The sequence below is a fragment of the Triticum aestivum genome, chromosome 7A (assembly GCF_018294505.1).
Source record: "Triticum aestivum cultivar Chinese Spring chromosome 7A, IWGSC CS RefSeq v2.1, whole genome shotgun sequence".
Lineage (NCBI taxonomy): Eukaryota > Viridiplantae > Streptophyta > Magnoliopsida > Poales > Poaceae > Triticum > Triticum aestivum.
In genome coordinates this window covers 706,668,581-706,681,005 of record NC_057812.1, presented here as the reverse complement: position 1 = coordinate 706,681,005, position 12,425 = coordinate 706,668,581, and the positions used below count along the sequence as shown (strand labels likewise).

Genomic DNA, 12,425 nt, shown 5'->3' with positions numbered 1-12,425 from the left:
CGGGGACCGACCAGCGCCGAGAAGAAGGACGGAGAAGGTGGTGGTGGTGGTGGTGGTGCCACTGCCTTTTGACGCGTCAAATAATTCATTTCACAACCGAATACCTCAAAACCATACTATTACATGCAACGTAAAACCTAGTCTCGGCGGAGCTCATCCGACTCCACCATGCCCAAATCCCCCGGCCGACTGCGCTCCCTAGAGTGTTGGTCTGGTTGCGGTTGGGCATAAGACACAAGCTGACTTACAGGACTCAAGACGTCGCCGTCTTCTATGCCCTATTCCACCGGTGGGCAAGCAAAGCGCGGTCAGCTGTTTTGTTTTGTTCCTCACGCTCTCTGCCAACTAGTGAAATGCAGGACAGGAGGACCCGACGGCAGACGGAGGGAGAGGCATAGATCAGCAGGTTTGCACGGTGACATGGCTCTTTCAATTTTGGACTTGGGTACAGTTCGGCCTATTTTACATGACACACCGGAAAACTTGAATTACCTATAACTTTACAGCTTTTGTTGAATCTCAACAAAAAAAAAACTTTACAACATGCCTTGTAAAGATACTCTTTTTTACACGAAAGGAACCAAAACTGCCCCGACTTCACCTCTAAGGGCATGAACAAACGAAGCATCACCTAGTAATGTCTCGGCCCATCCAGCTAGGTAGAAAAGAAAACGAGGCATCGGCTTTGTACTTATCGCCCAACGCGCTAAACCGAGCCAACCATTGCCATGCCCCCACACCGGCGTCATCTTCTACCTCCCATGTGAGCACCCAGTTCCATCTCTCACCTCCTTTTCCCCTCTTTCTCCTCTCTTTTTTTTCCTTCTCCCATGAAGTGGCCGCCTCATCTGCAAGCCACTCTAATACACTGCGAGGCTACCATACCAGCTCCATCTGGCATCTGAGCCTAGTTGAACAACGAGGCATCCGGTTTGAAGCATACCATTGGCCATGCCCTAAATGCCGGTAATCATGAGCAAACTCTCACAGTTATTAATGCTGAGGATACCGTTGTCTGGCCTCATGATGAACTTCTTTTTTAAAATGAAGTGATTATGGTGATGAATGATGACGTGAAAGGGTATAGGTATGCTAAGGTCAACTACAACACGACACCGTATTTGGTCCGCCCTGTCCATTTGGATCGAAATGAACAAATATCACGGGCCAACACACAGCCTCAGTCGCAAAAATATGTTTGCCTTGTGTCCACCTAGACCCATTTATATATGACGTAAATTTGAGATTAATTTGTATTCAGACGAATACTAGACTGACGTGCGCATGTCGTCTAGGCCTCAGGCCCACATGTCTGCCGTCCAACCACTTCCCACTGGCCCCATTAAATCCGAACACGTCAATGGGTCCGCATGTCAGCCATCCGGCCGCCCACACCGAGGTTCTTTTTCACGGCTAGTCCGTGCGCGTGGACCGGCCAGTCCACTTCCAAAGCACATCCACACTATTTCCCTGCCCGACAAGCTCTAGCCCGCGTCGCCCATGCTCGCGCCGGCGGCCGTCACCCGCCGGCCAACAATGGGGACGTGGAAGTGGGGATCCCTGACGCGTCGGAAAAGCGCGACCATGAAGCGGGGTCGTCTTCTAGGTTGTCGGGGCCAAGGAGCGCCGCCGGCTTTTCCATCTCGGCGACCTCCGCGGCGCCGGCCCTACATCATTGTGGAGTTCTGGCGAGCTCAAGCAGTCTGGAGGATACGAGTTAGCCAATGTACTGGCATGGCATGCTGATCCTCTTTGGAAACAGTTAACAGAATGTGTTGTCTGAGGAGAAGAATATGTGCAACTTCTGAAAAAAAAAGCAGATTCCATTATCTTCTAAAAATCACCGGCATGAAACAACGACAGGAGATAAAGTTGCCCGCCCAAACAAATTACATGGTCATCACCATTCACCAATCCCAGCCCTGAGTCTCTGACTACTGAATCAACAATATATGCTGCACGGCATGTATGTTGCAGAGCCTGGTCGAGCTTCAGGACAATTGATCCACATGTGCCGATCAAAGCCCCCCGCTTGCTCCAGCAAACAACCATACCAGGAGCTGGCAGGAACGGGCATATGGATTTTTTTACCATCAGACGATGTTAACTGAATTCAGAGAAAGTGTTTTGTATCTGAAAAGTCTTGGACTGAATCGACTGCGTCCCCGAGTTGCGGGTCAGACCGCTGAAGCCACATGGAAGTGGCCAGCTTCATTCGTAGCCACACCTGCCTCTTTTTTCCAAAATGTGATTGGCAGTCTGTTTAACTGAGATGCACCTCGTGAGAGATTCTGCCTTTCTTCTTCAAGGAGCACTGCATTTCGACATGATTACATTTCAAGAACAGGTGAGGTGTTCCACCATATTCGTTCTGTCTTCGGCATACAGAGCATAAGGGATCATCATCAATGCCTCACATTCAAACATTCTTCTGGGTCAATGGACTGTCCCATGCAAGCCTCCAAATAAAATGGTTTACTTTACCTGGACAAGGCAAGCTCCAAATTAACTTCCAGGCTTGATTCTTTGTACCATCCGCATGCATCACTTGAGCTTTCCACAGCTGCACATGTCCTGCATGAGCCAAACACATGACAGTTCTCAACAACATTGCTTATGGAAATATACCAAGATAATGTGGTTCCTATGAGAAGAACATAAAGATAAGGGCTCCGCTGAACAACAGCCTCCCTGTATTCGACTATTAGCTGGAAACAGTTAAAATAAAGGCTATTAGTTCGAACTTATGTGTCACACCTAATCAGCTGATTAGTGTGCCTAGGTGCTGGCTGGCGGGCCCAGCCAGCTGGCCTGCCAAGTGGAGGCGTGGGTGCGTTAAGGGTGGCCGCCTGTGGCCATGTGGAGGCATGCGTGTGTAGATCATTTTCTGTATCCAAACCTTCCTCTACAATCCTAACCCCTTCTCCAAGCTCATCCCCCTTCCTCACCTGCTCCTTCTCATCTACTCTAGATCGCCGATCCCCTCTCCGATCAGGGGCGTTACATTGGTATTCAGAGCCAAAAAAATATTCCCCCTCGCCGCCGCTGCACCTTCTGAAGCTTGGGAGGTGGATCGGTAACATCCACCGCGCACGGTGCGAGTCCGCTCGCCGGATCTCGCCCAAAATCCGTCGCGGGGTTCGATCCCCTTTCAGGCAGGAGCAACGGCGCCCTCAAAGCCCTCCGTTGCGACGCGGCAAGTCCTGGAAGCCACGGAGGAAGGGAACGCCCACATCGCGAAGATGCTCGACTCCTCCTCACCAAGCTCGACGAGCAAACCGCTCTCCGCGACAAGCAACTCAAGGTGCAGATCGCCTTCAACAACCAGATCTCGGCGGAGCTGCGGGGCCTCTCGCGGCAGCTCGATCTGACGCAGGCAGACATCGATGCGACCCGCAAGACCGTCGACGGCTCGACCTCACCAGCGGGCTCTGTCACCACGCTGGTACCACCACCACCACCACCACCACAGCCACCACCGCCTCCGCGCCATCAGCCCCCCCACGCGGAGCCCCATCGTCCCACCTCTGCTCACGCTCGTCTGGGGGACAACCGACCACCACTCATTCCGGTTCCCCCTCTCGGTGCGCCCATGGCTGGGGTCACCGCGCCGCCGCCCAGCCCCAGCCACCCAGAGAGCTCCTACCACAAACCCCCAAAACACGATTTCCCCCGTTTCAACGGATCCGCACCCTACCTATGGCTGGATCGTTGCTTGGCATACTTTGAGCTCTACAAGGTGGGTCAGCAATTTTGGGTGCCTACCGCTGCTCTGTACATCGAGGGGCAGGCGGCGCATTGGCTCCAGGTGTTTCGCCAGAGTCACCGCAACCTGACATGGGACATGTTCTGCGCCGCCGTGCTCGAAGAGTTTGGTGCGGACGAGTTCGAGCTCACTATGCATCGTCTCCTTCAGCTACGGCAGACGGGCAGCGTCGCCGATTATCGCACGGCGTTTGATGAACTCATGTATCACCTTCTGGCGTTGGATCCCTCCATCAACAACAAGTTCTTCATCACCCAGTTTTTGTTGGGACTGAAGGACGAGCTGCGCGCTGCGGTTCGTCTACAAGCCCCGTCGAGCATCATCCGCGCATCCGTGCTGGCGCGCATTCAGGAGGAAGAGCTGGGCACGACACGTCCACGGGGCCGACCAGTTCCTGTAGGGCGTCCTCCTCCACCAACAAACGCGGCTCAACCGCACCAAGCGGCAGCCCCGCGCGCTGTCGGCGACGAATTCGCTCGGGAGCGCCAGTTGCGGGATTACAGGCGCGCCAACAACCTCTGCTTCAAGTGCGGCGACAAATACTCACGGGAGCACCGCTGCGCGCAGCCGGCACAGTTGCTCACCATACACGTGGGGGAGCATGGGGAGGTTCTCTCCGACGACGCGATCCATGCTCTCCAGCTCTTGGACGAGCCCGCTCCACCAGATCGGCCTGCAGAGTGCTGCGTTCTGTCAGCCCAGGCGCTGGACGGCTCCGACTCGCCGAGCACTATTCGCCTGCGCGCTTTGGTCGGGAACCAAGTCATGCTGCTCCTCCTCGACTCGGGCAGCACCCACAGCTTCGTCAACAAGAGCTTCGTCGACCGCATCGGCGCACAAACCCAACCTCTGCCTCCGGTGGAAGTACGGGTCGCCAACGGCGATCGCCTCACCTGTGATCGCATCGTACCCGACCTGAAGTGGTGGATGCAGGGGCACACCTTCTCGACACCAATGCGCGAGCTCGACATCGGCGCTTACGATGGCATCCTGGGCATGGACTGGCTGGCGCAGCACAGCCCCATGACCTGCCACTGGCAAGACAAGTTCGTCTCATTCCTCCACGACGGCGAGCAAGTCACGCTGCGCGGCATCAAACCCAAGGCCACCGAGACCCTGACGGCGGTGGAGCCAGCAGAACTTCGCAAGTTGATCGCCGACAACGAGGTTTGGGCAAGGGCCATGGTGGATGCTTGTCCGCCCGTGCAGACCAAGCGCAAGTCACCGAGCCACACCCCACTCGCCGACCTCCTCGACGAGTACACCGATGTCTTCGCCGCGCCCCAAGGACTGCCGCCGCACCGCAGTACGACCACGCCGTCACATTGGTGGAAGGGGCGATTCCGGCCAATACTCGCCCCTACCGCTACTCTCCCCTGCAGAAAGACGAGATCGAGCGGCAGGTCCGCGAGATGCTGGACTCGGGGATCATTACTCACAGCGTGAGCCCCTACGCGGCACCGATGTTGCTCGTCAAGAAGAAGGACGGCACCTGGAGGTTTTGCATCGACTACCGCCGGCTCAACGACGCGACGATCAAAAACAAGTTTCCCCTGCCAATCGTGGACGAACTGCTCGATGAACTGGCGGGCGCTACGGTCTTCTCCAAGCTTGATCTGCGGTCTGGCTATCACCAGATTCGGATGCGCGAAGAAGACGAGGCCAAGACGGCGTTCAAAACCCATCACGGCCATTTTTAGTTCTGTGTCATGCCGTTCGGCCTCACCAACGCACCGGCAACATTTCACTGCCTGATGAATGCAATCTTCAGTAAGTACATTCGCAAGTTCGTCATCATTTTCCTTGACGATATTCTGGTCTTCAGTGAAACGATGGAGGAGCACCTGGAACATGTGCGCACGGTGCTGGAGTTGCTCTGGCAACACCAACTTTATGTCAAGGCCTTCAAGTGCCAGTTCGCCACCGACCACATCGACTACCTCGGGCATGTGATTTCACGCGAGGGCGTCGCCACCGATGCGGAGAAGACCCAAGCCATGGTGCAGTGGCCTACGCCTACGACGCCGACTGAACTTCGCGGTTTCCTCGGCCTTACAGGCTACTATCGCAAGTTTGTGCCGCACTACGGCATCATCGCCAAGCCACTCACGCAGCTCCTCACCAAGAAAGGCTTCGAGTGGTCCGAGCACGCCCAAGCTGCGTTCGACCTGCTCAAGCAGGCCATGGTCACCACACCGGTGCTCGCTCTTCCCAACTTCGACAAGCCGTTCGCCATCCAGACGGATGCCTGCGACACGGGCATCGGCGCGGTGCTCACTCAAGAGGGGCACCCCGTGGCCTATTTCAGCAAGGCGCTGGGTGCGCGCAACCAGAAACTCTCCACTTACGAGAAGGAGTTCCTCGCGGTTATGATGGCTGTGGACAAGTGGCGACAGTATCTACAACGCGGGTCGTTCGACATCCTCATGGATCACAAGAGTCTCTGCAATTTGGGCGAGCAACACCTCGAGACAGACGTCCAGCGCAAGGCCATGTCCAAGCTCGTCGGCCTTCAGTTTCGCTTCCTGTACAAGCGCGGCCTCGACAACGGAGCCGCGGATGCGCTCTCCCGGGTGCGCAAGCTCATGGACGTGGCCGCGCTCTCGATCTGCCAGCCGGCGTGGTTGCAAGAGGTGGCTAACTCCTACGCAACGGACGCGGAGGCTCAAGAGCACCTCCAACATCTAGCCGTGTCCAGCCCGGATGCAGACGGGTACGAGCTCCACCGTGGCGTCATTCGTCGTCAAGGCCGGCTCTGGATTGGGGCGAACACGGCCCTGCGCACCAAGCTGATCGCCGCGCTCCACAACAGCGCGGTGGGCGGCCACTCGGGCGTCACGGCGACTTATCACCGCGTCAAGAAGCACTTCGAGTGGTGTGGCCTGAAGAGAGACGTGGAGGAGTTCGTGCATCAATGTGTCGTCTGTCAACATGCCAAGCACGAGCACACCAGGCCGGCCGGCCTCCTCGTGCCTCTGCCCATTCCTTCGGCGCCATGGGAGGACCTGACGATGGATTTTATCGAGGGCCTGCCGGCGTCCGAGAGCTGCAATTCCATCATGGTGGTCGTCGACCGCTTCACCAAGTTCGCGCACTTCGTGCCACTCCGCCACCCCTTCACCGCCGCGACTGTCGCCCGCGCGTTCTGGGACAACATTGTGAAGCTGCACGGCATCCCTTCGTCCATCATCTCCGACCGCGACAAGATCTTCACCAGCAACCTCTGGCGCGAACTGCTTGAGAGCGCGGGCACCAAGCTCTTGTACTCAACGGCGTACCACCCGCAGACTGATGGCCAGAGCGAGCGGGTGAACCAGTGCCTGGAGATGTACCTACGCTGCGCCGTCCACGATTCCCCCAGCAAGTGGCGCCGCTGGCTACCGATGGCTGAGTTCTGGTACAACTCGACCTTCCATTCATCTCTCCAGTGCACACCCTTCAAGGCCCTGTATGGCAGAGAAGCCAACTTGGGCGCAATGGCAACCTGGGCGGAGGCGACACCGGCCGGCGACGACCTAGACTGGGTAGAGCATACAGATGCCATACGCGCCCAGCTGGCGCGTGCCCAGCACCGCTTCAAGAAGCAGGCGGACAAGCACCGCGTCGAGCGCTCATTCCAAGTGGGAGAACAGGTCTTGCTGAAACTGCAGCCTTATGTGCAACGCTCCGTGGTCTCGCGCCCATGCGCCAAGCTCGCCTACAAGTTCTTCAGCCCCTACACCGTGCTTGAGAAGATTGGACCTCTGGCTTACAAGCTGGATCTGCCGCCGGACAGCCGCGTGCACCCGGTCTTCCACGTCTCCCAGCTGAAGCCGTTCACGCCGGACTACTCACCGATTTTCGCCGAGCTTCCCCGAGTCCAAGACCTGTCTGCGTCGACGACAGAGCCCGTCAAGATCCTGGAGAGGCGTATGATGAAGCATGGCGACGCGCCCGTGGTGCAGCTCAAGATACAATGGTCGTCGTCGTCCCCGGACTCGGCCACCTGGGAGGACTACGACGTGCTACGTCGGCGTTTTCCCACGGCACCCATTTGGGAGGGGGAGGCCTCTTCTTAAGGAGGGGAGAATTTCACACCTAATCAGCTGATTAGTGTGCCTAGGTGCTGGCTGGCGGGCCCAGCCAGCTGGCCTGCCAAGTGGAGGTGTGGGTGCGTTAAGGGTGGCCGCCTGTGGCCGTGTGGAGGCATGCGTGTGTAGATCATTCTCTGTATCCAAACCTTCCTCTACAATCCTAACCCCTTCTCCAAGCTCATCCCCCTTCCTCACCTGCTCCCTCTCACCTACTCTAGATCGCCGATCCCCTCTCCGATCAGGGGCGTTACATTATGTAGTAAGTACTCCCTCCGTAAATAAATACTTAACATATATGGTGACCTCTTTATAAATTAAGTGGAAACCGCGGTACACCATCATGTACTGAAATTAGATGTGCATATCTTCAACAGATTAACCAAGCATTTATACAGAATCGATGAATAAGTTTGTTGTTAGCAACAGAAACAATGTTGTTCAATAGCAAAGAAGAAACGGCAAACAATTGCTGAACCATTAGTTCCTAACCAGGGGAACCTCCTTCTCTACGTGCAAGGTAAAACTCAAACAAACTTGTGCTGTTCATCGAGCAGGATGAATGTAAAGTGTGCTTTTTAATCAGTTTTCTTCTCTTTAGTAGGAACTGTTGTGTTCAATGTCATGTGCTGATCATGCCTTAATACTCGCATTCAGCTAGTTTCAGACTTGTACGCTAATAGAAGAACCGAGCTTCTTGCTGCACCTGTACCGCCGGCTCTCCTGCTGGTCACACACCTCCCCCCTGCACCCCCCACCCCCCGCCGGTCAGGCGGTCATACACCTTCCCCCTGTAGCAAGTACAGTTGAGGGTCTTACCACAGTGACCGCCGGATTTCTCCTCCTCCCGCTTCCTCATTGAGCCGTGGCCGTGGCGGGAAGCTACGACGCCAACGCATCCATCGATGCGCGCACGGTCATCTTGCCCGGTCGCATAGTGGGGAGGAAGAGAGATGGGGGAAATAGGCGGAGGAGGGCGAGGGCTCCGGCGCCGGCGAGGGATTGGGATCACGAACATGAGGCCTTCGATGCGCCTGTGTATATCGCTATGGGCTCCAGTACGCAGCAGCAAAAATCTTGCTTGGGCCTGGGTCAGTCGTGAATAGGTGGCCCACTTAAGCGTGTTCGGCGGACCAGGCTCGATCAAGCCAGCATTTTTTTCAATTATCAACATTTTTTTGCCCTAGAAAAAATTATCAACATTTTTTTAGGTGAACTGGTAACTAGTTTGGTGATCTATGGAAACATACTTTGGTTAATATTTATCTTTTTCGTCAGGTTTATCATTTATGTTATGCTATGGCTATTTCTTTTCATAGAATCCACTTTCCGCATGACCCAACTTGTGACACACATATCGCACAAAAGTAGAATCAACCACCGTAACATGAATGATAATCTTAAGAAAATAAAACTAGGATCACTGGATTTATTATCATATTTTATGTGGCTATGGATGTTAGCTTGATTCTGTGTTCATTTTTGTAATTCTGAGAATGAAAAGGCTGTATTTGTTTCTTTTTCCTTTTTTTTTCTCGTCAGTTTTTCCCATTGTATATTTTATTTATAAAATATATGAAAAATACATTTGTGCAGTTACGCATGGCCGGTGGACATGGATTGCGCACGAATCGGCGGCATATGCAACTCCGGTTGCACGAGACCGGTCAACAAGCAATTGCAGTTGCATGCCGGTGCGGGAGCGGACAATTCTAGTTGTGTGTGGCGTTGCCTAAAAAAATAAGTTGGGTGTGGCTTGAAAACACGGAAAATACATAAATCTATTAAACCAAAAATTGAAAAGAAACAAAAAAGTAGACAAATATCTGAATCTTCGTGTAAAATCCGACAACACATGAGCTAGGTGGGATTTAGTTAATGAAAACTAACATATTCGTGAAATATTTTCTAAGAAATATAGGATTGGATTTTAGGAAGAAGAACAAAAAATGGAAACCCATTTTTTTCTAAGTTCCCATAACATTTTTTATATTTCTGTATTAAAAATTAGAAAACAGGAATATTTTAAAAAAATTGAATGTGTGAACATTATTTGAAACTCCCTGAACATTTTTTGAATTGTTAAAAAATCTAATGGTCTTCTATGACCAATTTAAGGCACCATGCCAAGTTGTTTGAGTTTTAAACAAGTTTTGTATTTTTTGGAGTTTTCTCAGTGAATATAAATGGCCGAACATTTTGCAATATGTATACAATGTCAAAAGTCGTTCAAACCTGACGTGGATGCCTACCATGGACACGCCCACCTGCTTGCCAAATTTGGAATCATTCTAAGGATGTTCAAAAATAGACCATGTTTAACGTAGTGTGTCCGGGTAGGCCTTTCAAAAAGCAACAAATTTATTTTTGACATTATGTTAGCTCTTTCCATGTTCAAATTTTGTTAGCTCTTTTTTGAAAATGCTCATGTTTTGACATTATGAACTATTTTTGAAGACACGAACATTCTTTTGAAATTTGTACAACTTTTAAAAATGCGAATATTTGTATTTTATGAACAAAATTTGAAAATACGAACATTTTTTTAAAAATAAACAATTTGATTCAAGAGCGAGCATTTTTTGAAAAGGAAAAGCAACGAAAAAGGTAAAACAAAAAAATGAAAAAGAAACAAAAAATTGAAAAAAGAAATAGTGGAAAAAAGACTGGTTCGACAATGGGCGGGCCCAGCGAAACCGGAGGAGAAGAAAAGGAAATTAAGAAGTAAATAGGCACGAGCATTTAGATCTTGTAGTTGGTTAGTGAAGTTCTCTTTGAAATAAGATCGCTGGGTCATCCGTGAGCGTCTTGATCCTGGAGAGATGTCCGGTGCGCCGCTGAGGGAACCCCTCTTGGCTCTTGCATACTGGCAGGAGCTATCCGAGCGTGCCCTCGTGTGAGCGGCGAACATCTCTGTCATTGCCGCTTCAGAGCTAAGACCTTGGCAGCGGGAATTTCTCACGAGACTGAGGCCATGGAAGTAGCCGAGGACCTGCTGCTCCTGGGCCACGGCCACCCACAGGTTGAACGACGGCGACAGTGCGTGGCGGTGCCATGTTGGCCTCCTCCTTGAGGAATTGCCTCTCTCTGGACTCCTCAGAATTCTTGGAGCACGGTGGCGCTCCGCAGCAGGTAATTATTCTGGTGAGTTCTTTGTGGATGCGGTGCTGGACATGGTGGGGAAAAAAAGTAACTAGTAGATGTGATCTATAGAAGAAAAGATGGAACACGCGCAAGAAACACCGAGATCAGCTAGCATCACACGAGTTTTGGAACGGGCCGATAAGCGATTGGTCCAATGATTCCTTATCTTTCAGCTGATATATTGCATTCCAGTATTCGGCACTGATGTAATTGTACAATGGGATACACCTGCTGAAGGGTCGCTATTGCTTTGCTGCTACTTCTACTTCTATAATTTGACTCGCCTCTTATGTACAAGTACTACCTGCCGACACCATTGTGGCACAGCACAATCACAGACCCAAAACCAAAAAGTATATCTTTGCTTCAAACACCATCCATGGAATGGAAGGACGGATCCATCCATGGAGCGAGGGAGTCGATCAGTCGTGCCAGCGGAGGAGCATGACGACGCAGCGCTGGATGATGTAGAGCCTGGCCCTGTGCTCCTTGAGGCTCCTGCTCAAGCCTCCTCCACTCCTCTGGCTCTTCCCCATAAGCTTCATCTTTGCTTCAACACACACACACTCTCTCTCCCTCTCTCTGTGGTGTGGAGAACTGGAGATCGTTGGAAGTGAACGAGGTGTAGTGAAGGAGTGTTGCTGAACTCTCGCTCTGGCCAATGATTTCTCCTCGGCAAGCAACGGGTGGGCTTATATATAGGGACGGAGGAGGGGGCTAGATTCAGATCCAGATGGCGCACACGAGCTAGGTAGCTGGTAGGGATGAAAGAGGTAGAAGGAAGAAGACGACGGCGGCTTAGCAGTTGATAATGCGGGGCGAGCGTGGGGAGGGAGGGAGGGAGGGCCACATGGGCAGACAGCGCACCGCGGATTCCTGCTGCCCCCGGGACCGCCGGGCAAGGTGGCTCGGCCGTCGTGCTCCGCGTCAGAGGGCGTGCATGCGTGCGGTGCGCTGCCCCGGCCTGGCCCCGGTGGAAAATGTGTCGGGGCACGGCGGCGAAGGGGTCGCTGCCATGCCCACGCACGCCCTCTCGTGCGTCGACCGCTAGCTCCACGCTTGGTCCTCGTGCGCTCCAGCTCAGGCCAGTGCAGGCCACAACCTCTCCCACCTCCGCTGTCTCGTTCCCATGGTGGTTCATGACTCGGATCTGATCGATCGGACCGTGCGCGGGTCACCGTTTTCCTCCTTTCTTTTTCTTTCACCTGTCGTTCCTAGTCACGGCCTACTGCGAGCCACCGCAGCAAACCGGCTGGGGTGGAGAATGTTTTTTTTTTTTGAAACAAGGGGTGGAGAATGTTTAGGGCATCTCCAACATCATTGCATCAAAACGCTGCTAAAATCTGGGAAAAAATGTTCAAACACTTTGTGTCATCCAACGCTTTGCATCAAACTGTCGTGGTTTGCACGTCCAAATTCCACCAAACCAAAAACAAACCTGAGAA

The 12,425-nt window shown here is 52.9% G+C and overlaps 1 protein-coding gene and 1 long non-coding RNA gene across 2 annotated transcripts; both read right to left on the bottom strand.

Moving 5' to 3' along the window:
• Positions 1 to 1,805: 1,805 nt before the first annotated feature.
• Positions 1,806 to 8,853, bottom strand: LOC123146988 (uncharacterized). Its single transcript, XR_006473007.1, has 2 exons — positions 8,656 to 8,853; positions 1,806 to 2,574 (listed from the first exon to the last, which is right to left on the bottom strand). It is a non-coding gene; the product is annotated as an uncharacterized lncRNA (long non-coding RNA).
• Positions 8,854 to 11,126: 2,273 nt separating this feature from the next.
• Positions 11,127 to 11,779, bottom strand: LOC123146860 (small polypeptide DEVIL 4). The gene has a single exon (XM_044566131.1). The coding sequence runs from the start codon at positions 11,523 to 11,525 to the stop codon at positions 11,403 to 11,405; it is 123 nt and encodes a 40-aa protein (XP_044422066.1). The 5' UTR covers positions 11,526 to 11,779; the 3' UTR covers positions 11,127 to 11,402.
• Positions 11,780 to 12,425: the final 646 nt, after the last annotated feature.